Raw genomic sequence first — 19225 nt, forward strand, 5'->3', positions numbered from 1 at the left:
TGCCTTTGTGACATCAGCAGCCATTACTCAAACCCCTCCCCGCAACCCAGTCCTAAGAAAAGGGACCAATAGGTCTGCATATCAATGGGGACTGGTTGTCACAATGACTCTGACTCCTTCCCTGCTGTTTGCAGGTATAACAACTTCAGTGGGCATCATGCTAACATGACCACTGGGTGGGATCTTGCTTTGTGGGCATCTTGCTAACATGGCCTCTTAGGGTGCAATCCTATGAACTGTGCTGACACTGCTTGGAAGCCCCCAAAGGTGGAGGTTTCTGAGATTCCTATGGCCTGCTGAGCTAAAGCTGGGGGCAGGCAGGGGTGATCTTTGCCTCCCCATCCTCCATTCTATGCTGTCCTTGCTAGAGAGGCTTTTCATCCTGTTTAGGAGGGGCACATTGGGGGGCAGGCGAAGGAGGCTTGAGGAGGCTCAGGATCAATCATATCCTGGCCTCTCTGGTCTCCTCCTCTCCCTGACCACCAGAACGCCCCCTTTCCCCCCTCCCTGAGGTTATTCCTTCAAAAATAGTCATGTGTTTTAAATTGTCCTTAGTTCTTTTGAACTCCATTCTAATTCATTTTCTGTGGGCACGTTAAGAATTTATAATGAATATTAAACACAGAAAGGTTATATCAAATGCTGTGTGGGTAGGATGAGCAATCAGGAACAGTATTTGCTAAGTTTCTTCTTGAGGGACACTGTCAAGGGAATGGAAAGAACTCTGTTCTTGGACTAAAATATAAGTTACTTTTTAAGGCTTACATCAGCCTTTTTCTTTTCTTTCATTTAGTTTGTAAAAAAAATAAAAGAATATAAGGCAATGTATAAAGATCATATTTAGCAAGAGTTTAAGATGAATGGAATATTTATTTGAAGATTTATATCCCACCTTTCTAGTTCCAAAAATGAACAGCTCAAGGTTGCTTAGATAATAATATCACTTAACAAGGAAAATCCAAAAAAAAATCCAATAACAATAATAAAAATTATAAAATGAAACAATAATAAGACAACAAAAATTAAAAACCAGAAAAGTAGATATTTCTGTATTAGAGTATTAAGTGACATAAAGATATATCCTTACACACCTTTTACCCCCACTTTCCCACAAAATCACATTTGCAATGAATGGAGACTCATCTGTTGACAGAGTTTACTCTGTCTATATGCTCCTGAACTCATTAGCTTCATTCCCCTGAGCTGGTGTCCGATTGTGGATGAGGTTCACATGATGGAATTTTCCTTGGTATCTAAATAAATAAACACTTAATATTGAAAACGAACTTGTCAGAGACAAAGCTAAGCTGTAACCTTTCTCCCACACATCTAGTTTTCGATGGGAAGGAACATTCAATCATGTGAGTCCCCACCTGCTGTCTGAATGGGTACAGCCCAGATACAGTTTACCACCTCAATGAGAACTAGGAAAGTGTTACTACACTTGCTCAGGACACATGTTCTTAACACATGTTTGATCCTACTCCCCTGTTCAGGGCATAAGCCTCTCAGGAACTTCAGATCATTGGGGAGATTTGGGCTGGTGCTAAAGGAACCACTTCCCTCTCCAGCCCGTGTCTCCATTCCTGCTAGAGGACAGGCAACTATCCACCCGGTAGAGTCGGTTCACAAACCCTTCACCAAAATAACTGGAGCTAGTATACTCTGCATAGCTTAGGACCCCTGGTCTAGAGAGTGGATTGTGTTACCATAAGGCAGACTTTCCCAACTTGGTGTTGGACTACAACTCCAGCTCTTCCCAGCCAGCACAGCCAATAACCATACTGATTAGAGATGATGGGTAGTTGTAGTCCATAGGGATGTACAAATCCCCTTACCTGGGGTCCACAGGGGGGTCTGCAGGGGGGGAGGAGATCCATTCTGTTTGAATCCTTGCTGGCCGGCTCTGCTCCACGGTGAGTCCACGGAGCTGCTGGCCAACTCCATTTCGCAAACGATATGGCTGCCATTGCTGTGCCGTATCGCTGCTGATTAGGGATGTCAGAGAATTCCGCCACAGATCTCGGGGAGGCCGAATGCCAGCACATTCAGCCTCCCGAAATCGGTGGTGGAACGTTCTGCCCCCCCGCCCCCCCGGGACAAGACTTACCTGGGGCGGATCTTCCTGGCGGCGGTGGCTCCGGCGGCGGTTCGGCAGCGGTTTGGCAACGGCGGCTGCCAGTTTTCCGACCGCCTGCTGCCGCCGCCGTTTCCAGTTTAAAAAAAAAGACGTGATAGGCTACGTAAAGATTTACGTAGCCTATCATGGATAGGTTTAAAAAAGAAGCAGTGATAGGCTACGTAAATGTTTACATAGCCTATCACGGCTGACTTAAAAAACAACAACAACGCGCGTATGCAAATGGCGGCGGCCATGGCCACCGCCATTTGCGTTCCTTATTTTGGCACGTCTTAGTCTATGTCAAAATTTATGTAGACAAAGACGGCGAAAATAAGGGGAACGCAAATAGCATAGCAGACGCTACGCTATTTGCGTTCCCCTTATTTTCGCCGTCTTAGTCTACGTAAATCTTGACGTAGACTAAGACGTGCCAAAATAAGGAATGCAAATGGCGGCAGCCATGGCTGCCGCCATTTGCGTACGTGCATTGTTGTTGTTTTTTAAGTCAGCCATGATAGGCTACATAAACATTTACGTAGCCTATCACGGCTGACTACAGGGACGCAAACGGCAGCAGCTACGGCCGCCGCCATTTGCGTCCCTGGTATCCAGCGGCCGGCTGCTGGCGGAGCCGGCCGGCGGCTCCGCAGAATCCCTGCGGAGCACAGCCAGGCAGCCAGGATTCCGGGGGGGGGGAAGAACGGAGCGCCTCCCCCCCGTCCAGGATTCTGGGGGGAGGGATGGAGCCCCTCCCCCCCCACCATCAACATAATCCGCAAAAGGTAAGTGACTTTCATACATCCCTACTGCTGATGGGAAACAGGAAGTGATCCGGACAGCAATGGCGGCCATATCGCTTGCGGAATGGAGCTGCCGGTGAGGAGGATTTGGCTCTGCAATGATCCGGCGGGAGGCAGAGGTGAGTGGGATAGTTCCGTCACGGACTCCAGAGGCCAAATTCCCTGGAATTCAGCCTCATGTGAGTCCGTGGCAGGATTCTCCACCATCCCTAGTAGTCCAACACATCCGTAGTGCACCAGACTGGAGGAGGCTGCCATAAGGTTTCTGGGAAGGAAAAACAAAGCCAAGGTTGTAGGATTTAGGGTGCTTCCATGCTTTTAAAGTGTTAATGGGTTGCCTTTTCATGGGATTTTAAACATGATGTCGTCATCATCCTGTAATCCCATGCTTCCCCCCCCCCCCCACACACACACACACTTCTCCTATCTTTTCTTATTATGGGGAATATCCATTAATTTTTCAAGGCATACAATAATAGGGCACAATCACAGTAGAATAATAATCATCTGCACGTGTGGGTATCTGTCTGATATTGCAACTTTCTGGCATTTTGCTGGGGTGTGTGGCTATGGCTTGTGCTGTAATTACGGATGCTGGAGAAATTCAAGATGGATTAAAATGAGCTCGGATTTCTAAGAATCTGACCCATGGAATCCGCTGCGGAGTGACCCCCTCAGGCCGTGCCGAGTCCATGGGCTTTCAGATGATTTTTTTACTTTCCCGAAATTTACGCATATAAATCCGTAGAAAAATAAGTAGGTTTCAACTGAGGAAACGTTGAATGGAATGGGGGGACAATACACTAAATGTTAACTACTGATGTAAATTATGTCAATACTTACATAAATACTTATGTAAATATTTACGTAATTATTCCCATACTTTTCTGCATGAAAAAATTTCACATCCGCCTGTGGGTGGATGATGGAACAAAAGGCGCCTGACAATCCGCTAAACACAGACGGAGTGGATTTTACACCGTCCGTACATCCCTAGCTGTGATGTTACTAGGGGGCATGTTTCTCCACAGCTGTGCCACCTTTGTTTCTGGAATCCACAATGTAAGAGCTCAAAGGGCTGATAATGGCTGAGGTTTGGAAGGGGCATGCCAAATTGAACCTAATCGATTTGATAGCTCTTGCTTTGACTGTATTTATAATCATTCTGCATAGGAGTGCCTTTTCCAATTTTTAAAAATATATAATTTTTTAAGGAGTACTTGCACAACTCTATTATACTTGCATTGTGAACTGTAAGCATTCCATCCTTGTGTCATTTCAAATTTCAATAAATTCCAGCATTTATTTCAAATGAAATGCTTCTGCTTCCCCTCTGGGAACACTGCAATGTGAAGTGCAATTTTTTGGTGGGTGGGTGTTCTGTTACATATGTGAAGTTTCAGGATGATAGCATAATAAAAGCAGTATCCTCAGTAAAAGGAATGAAGGCTTCAGCTCCATTTTGGGGTGAGGAGAGCAAAGAGCCAGTCTATTGTGGTTGCACACGTTGTATTTTTATTTTTAAGGTTTGTGTGCAGGTGAATACCAGTGGGACAGAACAGTCCTTATTGCCTGTCTTAAGGCAAATGAGGAATGAGCCAATCTCATCTCTCTTGCAAGGGAGTCCCAAAATTGGGGGGCTCCTACCAAAAAGACCTTGTCTCAACTACCCACCAACCTAGCCTCTCTCAGGCCCTCTGCTGATGATTGTAAAGCATGGGCAGGAGGCAGTCCTTCAGATATCCTCATCCCAAACATCTCTCCAACAGAGGGACCGAAGAGCAATAGTATTTTACCAGGGATAGTTACCAGTGACCAACATTTCTGTTTCAAGGCTATGTGTGGTCCAGCTCATACCACCAGTGTCAGCGATGGCTGCAGGTTATGATGATCCCACCTGGCAAGAATGTCCCAGGAAAGCCGCTTCTTCAGGCATTCTTGCCTGCAGGACCACCTCCTCTTCCTTGAGGTTGCTGCTGCCTGTTCCTCCTCCTTGCCATTGCTGCCACCCACTCCCTTGCCAAGCGCAGAGCCAACGAGTGAGTGGATGGCACTGGCATCAGCTGCTCATCCTCCACCATACCACCTGCTTGTTCACCCACTCAGGCTCAGAAGGAGAGGGCAGATGAGAGGACAGGTAGCAAGGAGAGAGACACAGGCCAGTGCACCCCCCCCCCCGATATGGCCATCAGAAGTTGCCTGGCTACGCCAGCTCCTGACGCCAACCCTGCCCACTTTTCGCGTGGCTGCACGGTGTATTCTTCCTCCCTCCTTGTCTTACTTAACTGTGCTTAATGGCAAGCATGTTGTCTCAGCTGTTTGTTGCAAGCACACGTGACCATTTTTTCGCTCTCTCTCTTGTGCTGCTGCTGCTTAATCCACATCAGGGGAGCTTTTAAAATGGACAAATAAAGAAACTCACTATAAACTCATGCAGCAATTTGCAACTCCTGTTTTGTACAACTCTGTGGGATTGTTCCTGGTAATATTTCTTTGAAAACAAGCACAGAACAGAAAATGAGAACACACACGCACCCTGTGCCGTGTGTCACTTTTTCCGCCGGCAAAGGGATTCAGACAGGGTACCAATGCTCAGTCTCTCCGCTGTGGCTTTGCACTGTCTCTTCTCGTTTTCACCTCTTCTGGTTCTGAAGGTGCAAGTGAGGCAGGATCTGTAGGGAATCAGAGAATGCTGCCAGCACAGGTGCTGATCACCTCCTTGACTGTTCCTCCTTCTTCCGGTGTTTGTTTTGTTTCGGCCAGGAGGCAACGTGCCAAGCCAGCTCTGCCCCTTCAATGCATGTGGCTCTTTGCCCAAAGCCTTGGCTGGATTGTTAGCACTGGCAGGCCGTTTGTTCCCCAAGAATCCTTCCTTCACATGGGGCCTGATTATCCTCCACAACCGCTGCCCCCCCAGCCCAATCTATTGGCTCCCAGGAAGAGAGTGAGCGATTCCAGATGATCCATCTGGCAGGATTACTTTGGCATATATCACCACTGTGAGGTACTTAGCGTAGACATTTCAGGGCTCCGGGTTCTTTTGCTCAACCTCTTTTACAGGACCTCAATACAGAATCTTTCTATAAGGCTGGCTGGATTTCTAATTTGCTTTGGCAAGCACATGGAGTGGATTTAGCAAACAGTCCAAGGTTGACTCTGAGTGCCCTCCTAAGGTGACCATTCACTCATATGGAGAAAATTAACATGCTGCAGTTTGGGGAGATGGTTGAGGTGAAGGCTAAGCATTCCCTTCACGTCTGACACTGGCTCTGCAGCTAAGGTTCTACTGAAGCCGGGTGGGGTGGGGGGAGCCATTGTTTTTTGAGTAGAGGACGTTGAGGCTGTTTGACAGCCCACTGGTGAGGCTGCAGGTGCGTGCAGCCACCATTTTGAATATGCAACCCCTGTTCCAGGGTTGTTGTGTCATGTGAACCTGGCAAGCATGTGTTATGTGCGGGCTAAACAACCCTTGCATAACTCACATTCACATGACATGACAACCCCCGAGCCAGGCGTATTCAGCCTGGTGCCTGGGTTAAATAAGGCATGACAAGCCACAAGTCATCCAAACCCGGTCACTGCCTTCCACCGAGTACTTAGGATGGTGCCCAATGTTAGTCTTACTTAGAATAGACCCAGGGAAATGAGTGGGACTCAGTTTAGACAAAACCCTTAGAATATAAAAGCCCTCCTACCGCACAACACCACAAGTCACTTTCATAGCAGCATATTAAAGTGCATCTGAGGCAAAATGCCCACTTCACAGCTCTGTTCATGAACGCCAAAATGGAGCATTTTGTGGGGTGCGGGAGCCTGCAAAGATGGCATAACGGTGCACTCATTGTGACAGGGGAAAGGGAGGAGTCCCCATGTTTCCTAGGTGACAAAGCGATGCTCCCTTACTTCCTGCACTATGCTGCGACAGCTGGCAATCCCAGAGGGTGGCACTGAACAGTTGCCTGGGCAAAAAGGGGGTGCATTCTCTCCCTACCCACACAGCGACGGTGATGCTGTTTCATTTCGTTTGTCCTGTGATAATGCTACAAAGCCAACTCTGACTGACTATATAAGGGTGTGATATCATCACCCTCATTACATGATCCCTAATTGGCTAGGATAAGGCAATCTGGGAAAAGAGAAAATGTTGTCAGGGGAACAGAAGAAAGGAGGCGAAACACCATGGTTGTGAATAGCCACAAAGGATATGGGGTACATTCAGGAGGTTTTCAGGGGCAAGTATTTAGAAATTTTGCATCTTCCCATATCCCCTTTTTGTCCTCCCCACCCTCTTTATTTTTTCCTGCTGTGATAATTCTTCTCAGCTGCAATTAATGTCAAACAATAAGCTTCTCATATTGATGCATTTGTGGAACTCTGCACGTCTGACTATGATTTTGTAACTGAAGTGTGCTTATCCAGTTAGAACTGGTAAAGTAATTAAATAACAACAACAACAACAACAACCCACCCAACTTTTATTTCACTCATATTTTTCATTGTGTCATTAGAGGGTATGTTTGCTTTCCCTTCTCCTACCATCACATTTTAACAATAAAATCCTGCTACTCTGTCAGGTCAGTATATATTTGATTCATCTTACATTTTTTCTCATTTTCTTATGTTCAACATTGCAAAGCAGTGTGTCAAAACCTTTGTTCATGATGACTTTTTTGTTGTTTAGAGGCCGATTTCAACCCTGACACATCTTCCCACCAAAACTGCATGACTGTTTTGTGGTGTCCGCAGGTCCCACCTCATCAGACATTTTGCATGGAAGAAACTCAGGGTCCACCATCTCATGTCAGGCTGGGTTATGGAGAGCGGGTACAGAGTGGTGACTAAGTAAATCCCACTGTGTTCAAATAGATTTACTCTCAGGTAAGTGTGTATATGGTCACATTGTAAAGGAACTGAATTAGGACATCTCTGTTTCAAGTCTTATCTCAGCCAAGAATAATTGGCTGGGTTCACACAACACACTAAGCCATGGTGGTTAGGTGTGCTGAGCTGCCCATGATGGGCCAGTGTGTCATCCCTGGGACATTTTTCACACCTGCAATGGGTTAATTGCCCCAAATAAGGCGCCTGCAGAACCCCTACTGCAGAGCTTGGGTTCTGCAGGTAGCTTATTTGGGGCAATTAACCCATCATGGTTGGGAAAAATGCCCCACACATGCCATGCTAGCCCATCATGGGCAGCTCAGCGCACCTAACCACCATGGCTTAGTGTGTTGTGTGAACCCAGCCATTAGGTGACTTTATGCAAGCTTCTTTCTCTCAGTGCCTACATCTGCCAAAATAATATTGATATTATTGATCTATTTTACAGGATTACTGAGATTCAAGGAGGTTAATTCAATTTTCAGCGTGGAAAGGAAAAGCATACACCACAGCAATGTGCTTGTTTCCTTTGAGGTGACTCGAGCAAGTTAGTCAAGCTGCACAGTGTGCAGGATCCAAGATGGAGGAGGGAATACCAAAATCATACAAACCTCATCCAGCTAGACTGATTTGGTGGAACAGTCCTTCTTGGCCTCACATCTGCCAATCAGTTAGATGTAAGGTGGCGAACTGATCAGAAAAAACAGGCTTGTCTGCTCCTGTGCCTTTAACAGCTGATGTGCAGACATCAGCATTTGAAGCTTTTCACAGCATGGATATAAGCACTATCACAGATATTTCCTAACATCTGAAAATCAAGTCACTCTCAGGAGCGGTTGCTGGGGTGGGGACTTAGAAACCCTATATATAACTGTACCTAGTGTTGCCAACTTTTTCCTGTCATTACTCCTGTGCCTTTAACAGCAATCTGGTAACAAAAGAAGTGGAAGAAACCATTAGGAGGGGAAGCTTTTCCTGGCAAGGAGATAAATTAAACTCCCAGCTTAATTTCTCCAAGTTGCTTCCTGTTAGAGACACAGGGGCAGGAACAGAAAAATAGGTTGGCAGCCTTATCTCTCCCTCATTGCTTAGCAGGGAGGGGAAACCACGATCTTACTAAGGGCCTAGCTCTACATGGCATTAAACACGAATTGGAAAAAGGGTACGTAACACTGCCACTCAGCCTCTCTCTCTGGGTGGTGTGGCAGAAAAGGTGGTTCTCTGAAGGAACAGCCGTTTCACCTTCTCACTCACCTGCACTGTACTTCTGACTGGCAGCCGTGGTTGGACTGGGCCCAACTAGCCCAGTCCTCCACACCACCCAGTGGGAGAGGGTGAGAGCAGCAGACAGAGGTGATAGATGCTCATGCTTCAAGTAGCCACCTTTGGCTCTCCTGCTCCCTCTGGGTGGCAAAGCTCCATTCTTCTGGCCACATTGCCCAAAGGGGCAGGATTTTTCCCTGAGGAAGGGAAAAACGGAGCAATTGTGTGGAGGTAGTAGCTTCCTCTTGCTCACCAGGGGTGGGGGGCAGGGAGGAAGTGGAGAAGCAAGAGAAGACAGAGGCTGCTCCTATCCCCTCTTTCTTGCTCTCTGGGCACTGCAGCTGGGTGGATTGGGCCTGTGGTGCTGCTTGAAGAAAGTGTGAGCAGATACTTCTGCCTGCTCACTCACCCCTCTGACCAGTGTGGCATAGAGGCTTGGTCAGGGAAGGCACAGCCAGCTCACTTTCTCACTCCACCTAAATTCTTCCTGTGGGCAGCATAGTGGTGGGGCCTGCCCAGTGAGCCAACTGGAGAGAGAGGGAGGGAGAGAGGGTGAGCGAGAGGAGGCAGGGGCTGCTCCTACAAGCAGCCCGGCCTCCATATGATCGCTCAGCCTTTTTTCTCCTGACAGCCAGGATTTGGCACGCGACGGTTGCCACTTAGCAGGGTCAGCCAGATGAAGCGGAAGCCTGCTCACCCCCCCGCCTGCTCACCCCCTGCCTGCTCACCCACACTCTCACTGGGCAGTGCAGAGCAGAGGGAGCCAAGGAGCCAGTCAAAGGCCTCTGTCTGCGAGTAGGGATGGCGGAGAATTCCGCCACACATTTCAGTGAGGCCAAATGCACTGGCATTCGGCCCCCCGAAATCCGTGGTGGAACGGCCTGCCAACCCCCACCCCCCGCGGATCCCCCCCGGGACGAGACTTGCCTGGGGCGGATGTTCCGGACGGCGGCGGCTGGTCTTTCGACTGGCTGCCGCGGCCGCCACTGGCATTCCGGTCTTTGCCATGATAGGCTACGTAAGTCTTTACACAGCCTATCATGTCAAGCCAATTAAAAAAAAAAAAAAAGCCATATGCAAATGGCGGCGGCTACGGCGGCCGCCATTTGCGTTCCTTATTTTTCGCCGTTTTAGTCTACATAAATATTTACATAGGCTAAAAGGGCAAATAAAAAAGGAACGCAAATAGCGCCCACTACGCTATTTGTGTTCCCCTTTTTTTTGCCGTAATAGTCTACGTAAATATTTACGTAGACTAAAATGGCGAAAAATAAAGCACGCAAATGGTGGCCGCCGAAGCCGCCATTTGCGTACACCTTTTTTTTTTTTGGTTTTTACCCAGACATTAAGACTTACATAGCCTATCACGGCTCCCTGGCTGGACGCAAATGGCAGCTGCCATTTGCGTCCGCACCAGCCAGTCTGCAGCCGGAAATCCGGCTGCGGACGGCCCTTGCCTAGCCGGCCGCTCTGTGGAGCCGCCGCGGAGCATAGCCGGCCATCCAGGATTCCGGGGGTCAGGACCGGATCACCTCCCCCCCGGTCAAGGATTCCGGGGGGAGGGACGGAGCGCCTCCCCCCCCCACGAACACAATCCGCAAAAAAGTAAGTGACTTTCGTACATCCCTATCTGCGAGTGGCGCGGAGGGCTGGGTTAGTTGGGCCTGTTTCCACCATGCCCCACTCAGAGGGAGCACACAGGTGGGACAGCGGATGGGTGGCTGAGGTGGGGGCTCTTAACCCCCTATGCTGCACTCCCCAGAGAAAGAAGGCAAACAAGGTGGCAGAGGCGGCTGCACGCTCTCTCTCTCTCTCTCTCTCCCATTGCGGGCACAATCCTCTCTGCTACTATGAGCAAAGTGGGTGAGCAAGGCTGCCTCCAGATGAGGCTCGTTCCGCACCACCGCCCTGCCTCATTCACAGAATTTGGGGGGTCTTCCACTCACAGCTCTCCTGCGATTTTGCACCTTTTTCCTTACGGCCACAGATCTGCTAAGTACGAAAAGACGGAAGAGCTGTGCGGTGCCTTCCTACAGTTAGCGCTTGGACCTCTCCATCGACTTGAGAAGCACCCAAACAGAGGCAGTCGCTGCCTTCTCTTGCTTGCACACTTCCCCCTGCACACTTCCCTAGAAGTGGCAGAAGGAGAAGCCATGGGTCGGTGGGTGGGGCCTGGGGACTTGGAGGCTTCCTGGGTATGGAGTTGTCCCCCCCCCCCGCTTTCTTTTCCAGCCGTGACTGAAGCGGCAGGGGAATGGAAGAGGCATTGCAGTTTACCGTTTACGGTTTGATTGCCTCTCTTCGCCCGGTGGGCTGCTTTTCGTTCAACAAAAAAGCGGCGGTGTTAAGCACCTTCAGCGCAATGTTTAACATCATACATGGATCAGCCTTCCCCGAATTGGCGCCCCACCCACCGCAGGTATTTTGGACAACTCCCATCACTCCCCAGCCAGGATGGCACATGGTAAGAGATGATGGGAGTTGCAGTCCAAAGCAACTGGAGGGTGGAGGCAGAATGCGTGTATGGGCGGGGGAGAGAGAAGAGAAATCTTACCGGGCCAACAACGTACTACTAGCATCTCTTCCCCCGCCAGAGGTGCGTGTGATAGAAACGCGGCGGTTTCCCTACCAGTTGAGCTGAGCGGAGGAATTGTCTGTGTCTTCCGCATTTATTGGCACGCGCTGATGGGGGAGGGTATCCTTCCTCCTCCCCCCACACCCTCCCTGGTTTCCTTTCCATGGGGGGGGGGGGAAGAGGGGAAATAAAATCCAGCCCGGGTTTTCCTTCCCGCTCCTCTTCTGGAGCCGGGCTATGCAATGTGGAGCACGTTTCTCTCCGTGTGTAGCTGGCTCGCGCGCGCTCTCCCGGCTTTCTGCCTCGCCTGGATTCCAGGAGGCTGTCCGTCGGCGAGGCTGCGCGGCGGAGCGGAGGCTTCCCCCGGATCCCCTGCGAGGCGAGCCCTCCGGCCCTTGATGCCGGCCTCGATCCGACGCCAGCGCGCCGCCGCCGCCGCCGCGCCAGCCGCGCTCTCCCTCTGCGCGCAGGCGGCCGGGCAGCGCTTTCCCGCCGCCCTCAGCCCAAGCGCGGCTCGGGGGCTCCGGCAGCTGCGCGGCTCCTCGCTCAGGAGGGCTCCGAGGGCAACGCCAAGCCGGCACTGAGCCGCGGTGGACTGTAACGCTCCCAGCCGACGAGGAGGAGGAGGAGGAGGAGGAGGAGGAGGAGGGGAGAGGCGGGAGGAGGCTGCCGCTGCGTTCTCCTTCGCAGAGCCTCCCTCCCCAACCGGCTTCTCAAAGTTTGCCTGGGTTCTGGCAGGGGGGCCTCCTCTGCTCTTACCCACGGGGGTGGGGTCTTTCGGTTCGCGCTTCGCGCTGGAGGGCTCAGCTCGGTGCTTTTTGGAAGGAGAGGAAGAGGAGGAGGAGGAGGAAGAAGAGATTCCTCTGGATTTATTCTTCGACTGGATTTTGCATAGAGATCTATTTTTTTTTTAAATTTTAAAAGAAACAGCTTGGAGGGGCTCTCTTTTGGGGGAAGGGAGTTGTTGCTGCCCCTCTTTTTCTCTTCTTTCTTTTTTGCACCATGGTTCCTTGGACCGGGGCGCTGCTTTGGGCTCTCCCCGGGCTGTTGCTGTCACTTCGTGCCGGAGCGGCGGACGTGAAAGCTCGGAGCTGCGGCGAGGTGAGGGAGGCGTACAAAGCCAAAGGGTTCAGCCTGCTCAACATCCCCTATCAGGAAATAGCAGGTAAGCACCTAGCGAGCGAGAGAAAGAGAGAGAGATGGGCCGGGAAAAGGTGCGGGGCGAAAGCCCATCTACGTGTCATCTGGGCGCCTCGGCAGCATCGCCGTTGGCCGCGGCGGCTGCTTCTGTCCGTCTTCCTCCTCCGCTTGGTGTTCGGGAAATGTTCCCGTTGCTTGGGTCGCTCTCTTCCTTTCTCACTCACTCCGTCTTTCTTTTCACCTCCCGGGGAAAGGGAGCAGCGACGCCTTTTCCACTCTGTGCTGCTTGCTTAGAGAAGTTGAGGCTATGAATTGCTTCATTGTGTCGTGAATAGAGAATCCTTTTTTGACTTCCAAAGAGACCTTCATGGGGAAGAACAAATTAGGAGAGCAAAAGGGAGGAGGTTTGGCTAGAGGTTGACTTTCTTTTTGGGAGGGAACATGTGAGAGAACGGAGGAAATACTTTTTTTCCTGAAGTTCTTAGTTGTATTCCAGCTGCTTTATTCTGTGAAGCCAAGTTTCTAGTCCCGTTTATATGCTGGGGGTTTGGGGTGTGATGTTGCCTGTTGGCTCTTACATTACAAGGCTGCCAGTCCAGATTACCAGAACCTCATGAAAGGCATAGAAGACTTTCATGTAAAACTACAGAAATTGCGCAGAGAGCCATAAGTTAGCAGGAAGGTGTGCGTGTTTGGAGGCTTAATTTACTTATTTTTAATCTGGCAAGCTTTTGTAAGGGGTTGCTAACAGTTGTCCTTTGCCAGTAGGGTGCGCTCTGCCTCATACAGGATTTCTTGCTCCCTCCCTCTCTCTCTACTGGAACACCTGCAAAGGATTGCATGATTGCTTCACCTGAGAAGGGTGAATTTGAATCTCTGTAAACCCTGGAGGTGTCTGAGGAAACTGAAATGTTAGGGGTGAGTCCAGGAAGGAAAGGCCCCTCTCCCCTGCAAATCCCCCCTTTTCAGTATAACTGTATTTTGAGGTAATACAGTTGGCTAGTTCTCCCTTCTCCTTTGCCCAGTAATGGTGATGTTAGGTTTTTATGATCTTGAGCCTATTTCTGTGCGCTTTGCTGCAGCGTGGTCCTATGGCTTGTTATATCTCGGGGACTCAGTACATAAAGAATTACTGGGTGGTGGTTGGTTGTTGTTCTTGTAACAAAGGTGATGGGTGCGAGAGAGTGAAGGAACGAGGCCTGGCTGCTCCAGCCCACCAGAGAGAAACTTCCTGCCTGTCAGTTTCCGACACTGAATTAAGCCATCCTCTGAAAGGTGTCTTTAGTCGAACTCAATGTACGTCACCAGGTTTCGGTTGGATTTGTTCCTCTCCTGCTACCTCTCTGAGGGTTGAGTAATGCAGCTAATATTGATAGCTAGCTCTTTACTGGGGTGATGTTAATCATCTTCAGAGCACCAAAAATGGCTGTTTCCCAAGGCAGACATGAACCTGTGAGGTTAAAGTGAACTCGGGGCCTTCTCAGCTGTCAGAGGGTTTCGCCGCTTGGATTTGTAGTGGTCTTGGAACACTTGCCAGGTGGCCGTGTTGTTTTCCGGTTGGCTGTCAGTGCGTGCGTGCTGAAGGCCCAGCTAGATGCACCTTTAATAACCAAATAGCAATCAACATGCATGTTTTGTTTTGAATGAAAACAAAGGTAGATAGCAAGTGGTGAGCATCGGGACCATGCTGCCCCCTGCCCACTGTTTTGTACCCTTTTAGAAACATGCACGTTAACTGAATTCACGTAATTAACATCTTGTCTCGTTTGATCCTTTCAAGTTGCAATGCTATGCATGTCCAGGCAGAGAAAAGTCCTACAACTCCCAGCATTCCCCAGTCAGCTCCCCCCCCCCCGGGAAGCTGCAGCTGTGCCACATGCTGAGTGGGTCATGGCAAAGCTGATGCTGTGCTCCAAACTTGTTGTTCGGTCCTCTAGCACCACCACCACTTGGTGGTGAGCCGTTGCGGCTGAGGGCTGATCGGTACTGGGTTTAGTATGTGGCGCTGGGTTTCACGACATCTGCTCAGGCTATTGCAGTATTGGTGAAGGTCAGTTAAGGGGGCTGACTTAAAAATATAATGGCCAGGGTTGTGTAAATATGCCCTTACAACCTTCTCTGTTTCACCCAGATCAGTAGTTGGGAAGTTCAAGATGAATATCCCCATCCTTCCATCACTCTTTAGCTGTCTTGATCACCGTTATGGCCAGGTAAAGGACATTAAGAGCAGATTAGTTCACCTTTCCTCATCATGAACTTGTGGTTGGTGCCATGCTGGTCCAGGTATTGCCTGCAGCTTCCACCCATATGGTTAGGATGAGGATGTGGCTACGTATCACACTGGGCTTCCTAGCAAAGGCACATGTCAGCCATTGTGGTACATAGCTGAGCAATCCATGAGTGGAAGAGCCATCACCTGGAGTGGTGTGGGAGCAACCACAGGGACAGCTGCAACCACGCCGCTCTTGGTTATGGGTCGATGGGCCGATTGCTTTAAAGTGGATGCTGATTTGTCCCGCTTTTGTCTGGGAACCAGATATCAAATAGAAGGATCTTTTTAACGGGGATGGTTATGTTGGTCAGACCACGAACTCGGCAGAGTTCTTGCTTGGAGAAAGAAAGAACAAATCAGCCACTCGAAATAAAATGGTCCTTGCTTAAACCAAATTGGGATTCTGTAGGCCAGGCAGAAAAGTAAGCAATCAAAGCGAAGAGTTATACTTTTCGTAATTTTAAAGGCCTCGCTGTGCCTCTTCTAAATTTCCCCTCAAGTTGCTAATCAATTACATGAGAGCTCTCCTCTGACAGAGCCCGAGAGCCTCTGGGTTCTTCAGTCAAGTTTTCCCTGGACTGGGTGTTATTTCATTTTAGGTCAGTGATGGATGGTGTCTGCTTTTCTGTGTTGTCGGTTATTTTTTTTTAAAGGACAAATATTGCAGTTTGAATGGCTTGGACCCCTCTTGCCTCTTGCTCACTAGAAGGTTTTGAAATTTTGCTTTGCACCTTTCCCCCAGGTTGTAGATAGCTCCCAATGCAAAGCTTGAGAGAGCTGTAACAGTTAGCGTACATGCATTTGCAAAGTTGTGGAAATGGCTGGTGGGTAACCTAATAATCAGCCTCTGGTTTAAGCGACAGCATCAATCACTGTTAAATCCAATATTACTCTTCAGCTTCGTTTTAAGACTTCAACACCATCACCTTTTGTTCGATGGGTGTGGAATATGAAATGGCAGCAAATCCAGGGGGATCCCCCCCCCCCGTTCTTACTAAGCTTTTCTGACTTTCTAGTTCTGTGGGTTAACTTAACTTGAGCTGATGAAAGTTAATGGAAACATTTCAGTTTGACTCTATCTGTATTTGAGGGAGAGGTTGGGTTGTTTTGAGGGAATGTAATCGGCAGCATGTTGCTTTATATGTAGCGCTGAGTGCTTCAATTAGAGGAAAACTTGCTTGGAAAAGACATATTGGCATTAAATATCACACAGTTTCTTTTGTCACCATTACCACCAAATGCCTGCAAACAACCCAAAGAGTTGATGATGATATATGCTTGGTCTGTTTGTTGTTTCTCCTTATGTAAAGTATACATACTTTAGTTAATTCATTTGGGGGTTGTTTATCTGTAATATTGCATTAGATTTCACAGAATCTTGATTCAGTATAGACAAACAACTGGCTATATTTGACTTGCATTCAGTACACAGTTCTACATGCATATTCAAATCCTTGTCACAGTTAGACATTCCTGGATGCTTTTTAAAAAGTTAGTGACTTTTTTCAATGTTTCAAAGGACAGTTTTTAAAAACAAATTAGTTGATATATTTAATAATAGAGTGAAAAAGGGTTGAGAAAAATTTTCAGTTGGTGAAAATAAGTGGCAACATCTCAGAAATAATGAATTATTCTAGAATCTAGATGTTCAGTGCATACCTGAAACAAGGGCATGTGCTATGGTGAACTGGAGTCAATCCTCTTAGGGCTATGAGGCCTAATAGCTGTCATTCTAAGTAGAAATGTCTCTGAACTGAAATACCCATTGAAGAATCATAACTGATATTAAGCCTTTTTAGTAAATTCCGTTTTAGTAAATTCCGTTTTAGTAAATTCCCTTCATTATTGAACTCAACTTTATTGTTCTCCATGAACACTTGCATTATTTTTTACTTTTTCTACCCAAGTGATTATAAAACCGCATGGTGTCACTAGGGTGGTTTTCATGTGTTTGGGGGGGGGGGGTTTGGTAATACTTTTTCTTTTCTTTCTCAGAATATTGTTTAGAAAGCACAGCAATCATGTGACAGCAAGTATACTACTTTGCCATTCTATTATACTGGTGTTATATTGCCAAGTGTAACTTTTTATGCACCAGTTAGCAAATTTTGAGACAGAACACATACATCTAAATCTGTTAGGGGATTTGCATACACGTTGAATGTGCAGTGTTGCAAATTCCGTTAGAGTACTGGATATACAGGAAAAATTCCCATTATATGGGAGCCGTAGGCTGGTCTTACACACAGCCCTGTGAAAAGAGCTTTTGCCAGTGAGAGTGATGGAGCAGACGGCTAAACACTGTTTAAATAAAGCTGCCATGTTCATGTAACATAGAATGTGGTTCTATGAATCATCGCCCCTGCAGAATGTGAATTTTGAAATGAAATCAAATTATATCTAAAGCATTCACCTTCCCTAAGTTAATAATCAGCCTGTTTGAGGGTTGCGGAGCCAACTGCTCTTCAGAGCACCCTCTGGAGACAAGTGTGTGCAATTTGCCACTTCTCCCACTCTGCTGCCTAAAGTGGGGGATTCACCCTGCGTCATGGGAGTGCTGGCCATGAACATCCCTATTAATGCAGAGATGTGTATGGCGGGTTACTCTGAGAGCAGGTGGTGCTCATTTTTATGCACTCTCAAACAGTGGTGGAATGCCTGTGGCCCACCAGATGTTCTTGGACATCACCAACTCCCATCATCTCTGACCACTGGCCATGCTGGCTGGGTTTATTTATTTATTTATTGCATTTATACCCCGCCTTTCTCCCTCTCGCAAGGAACTCAAGGCGGCTTACATTATCCTCCTCCTCACTGTTGTATCCTCACAACAACAACCCTGTGATGTGAGGTAGGTTGGGCTGAGAGTCTGTGACTGGCCCAAAGTCACCCAGTGAGCTTCCATGGCCAAGTGGGGAACCTTGGGAACTGGCCTCCAGCAACATCTGGAGAGCCACAAGCACTCCACTCCTGGTCTGAGAGTCTACTTCTTGGAGTATAAATAGTTTCTCCAATTTTAATCCTGCTTTAGCTGTTGACATTTCATACGCTTGGTGAAGCTCCCTGGTTTTGGTGGAAAGAGCAGTAAAGTCCTTGTGCCAAGTGCTAAAAGGAAAAGCCAAAGGACCTTCACAGCCCCAGCTGTGAAAGAGCCGAGTCCAATCCCAGTCCCCAGTGAGCCTTCCAGGGACACAACAAAGAAGCTGCCAAGCCTTTGAAAGGTGAACTGTGCAACCCCAGCCAGACCTCACTCATGGGGGGGAGGGGGGGGAATGCACAGTGCTTTCAGCTAAGACTGAGGAGTTTCCCCAGGATTGCAGGGTGGTTTCACCCAAACATTATTGAAAGCTTTCAAGGAAGGTTGCAGAACAACCACCACAAAAACAGTAGTAATACTTTGTTCTTTATATATGACACCAAAAGTGCATTAAATTGTTAGCTAAGTAGCTGACTAGTACTTATTTCAAGTATTTCCACTCTGCCTGTTGGGGCCATTCTGACTTGCATATCCATCTGTAGACACTTTGGCCTCTCAGCGAGAGAGAGAGAGAGAGAGAGAGAGAGAGAGAGAGAGAGGGAGGGAGGGAGGGAGGTAAGCTTGATAAGGCACTCACGCCCTACTAACAGTAGTGAGGGTACACCCAATAGTGTTCCCCCTCCTCAGTGTATTATATTGCAGCTATAATTTTCTTCCAAAGGAAAAAGTGAGGCTTGGTAAAGCTGCAGGTATTTTGCACATCGTTAAGTGCTAATGTGCTAAAAAAGCCATTTTATAGCTACTGTGCTCCTTATTTCATCCGTGGGTATCTTACACTCTTCCAGCAACTTGGTGATGTTCAAACACCAAAGAGGTCAAGCACTGTATTAAAAGCTTGGGTCATTCCTTTTATACATCTGCAATAAAGAATATATTAATTTCATTTATATTACCACTTGGCTCTCATAAAAGGTCAGTTTCGGTTGAATGTACAATTACTTGCAAATGGCAAGTCTTATAACAAGCGATCAACAATAAAAGCTTTTTCTGGGTAATTTGTTTTTGAAATGACCACCTGCCTTTTTTTTTTTAATGACTCCGTGGACCCTCCATGGACCCAGCTCTTGGCTTGCATTTTTATTTTCTTTTGTTTTTTGAAATACAGGGCAGAACACTGTGCGTGCTAATCTTGGTT

General features: G+C 48.1%; 1 protein-coding gene across 2 annotated transcripts in view; it reads left to right on the forward strand.

Moving 5' to 3' along the window:
* The first annotated feature begins 12603 nt into the window (after nt 1-12603).
* Nucleotides 12604-19225, forward strand: part of GPC6 (glypican 6) — a 1207844-nt gene continuing 1201222 nt past the window's right edge. For both annotated transcript variants that reach the window (XM_084844735.1, XM_084844736.1), the window contains exon 1: nt 12604-12806. In XM_084844735.1, coding sequence (XP_084700861.1) covers nt 12644-12806 — 163 coding nt within the window. In that variant the 5' untranslated portion in view covers nt 12604-12643. The remainder of the gene's footprint in view (nt 12807-19225) is intronic.

This window comes from Heloderma suspectum, chromosome 3 (assembly GCF_057233095.1).
Source record: "Heloderma suspectum isolate Gila_16-S chromosome 3, 16-S_ref, whole genome shotgun sequence".
In the NCBI taxonomy this organism is placed as follows: Eukaryota; Metazoa; Chordata; class Lepidosauria; order Squamata; family Helodermatidae; genus Heloderma; species Heloderma suspectum.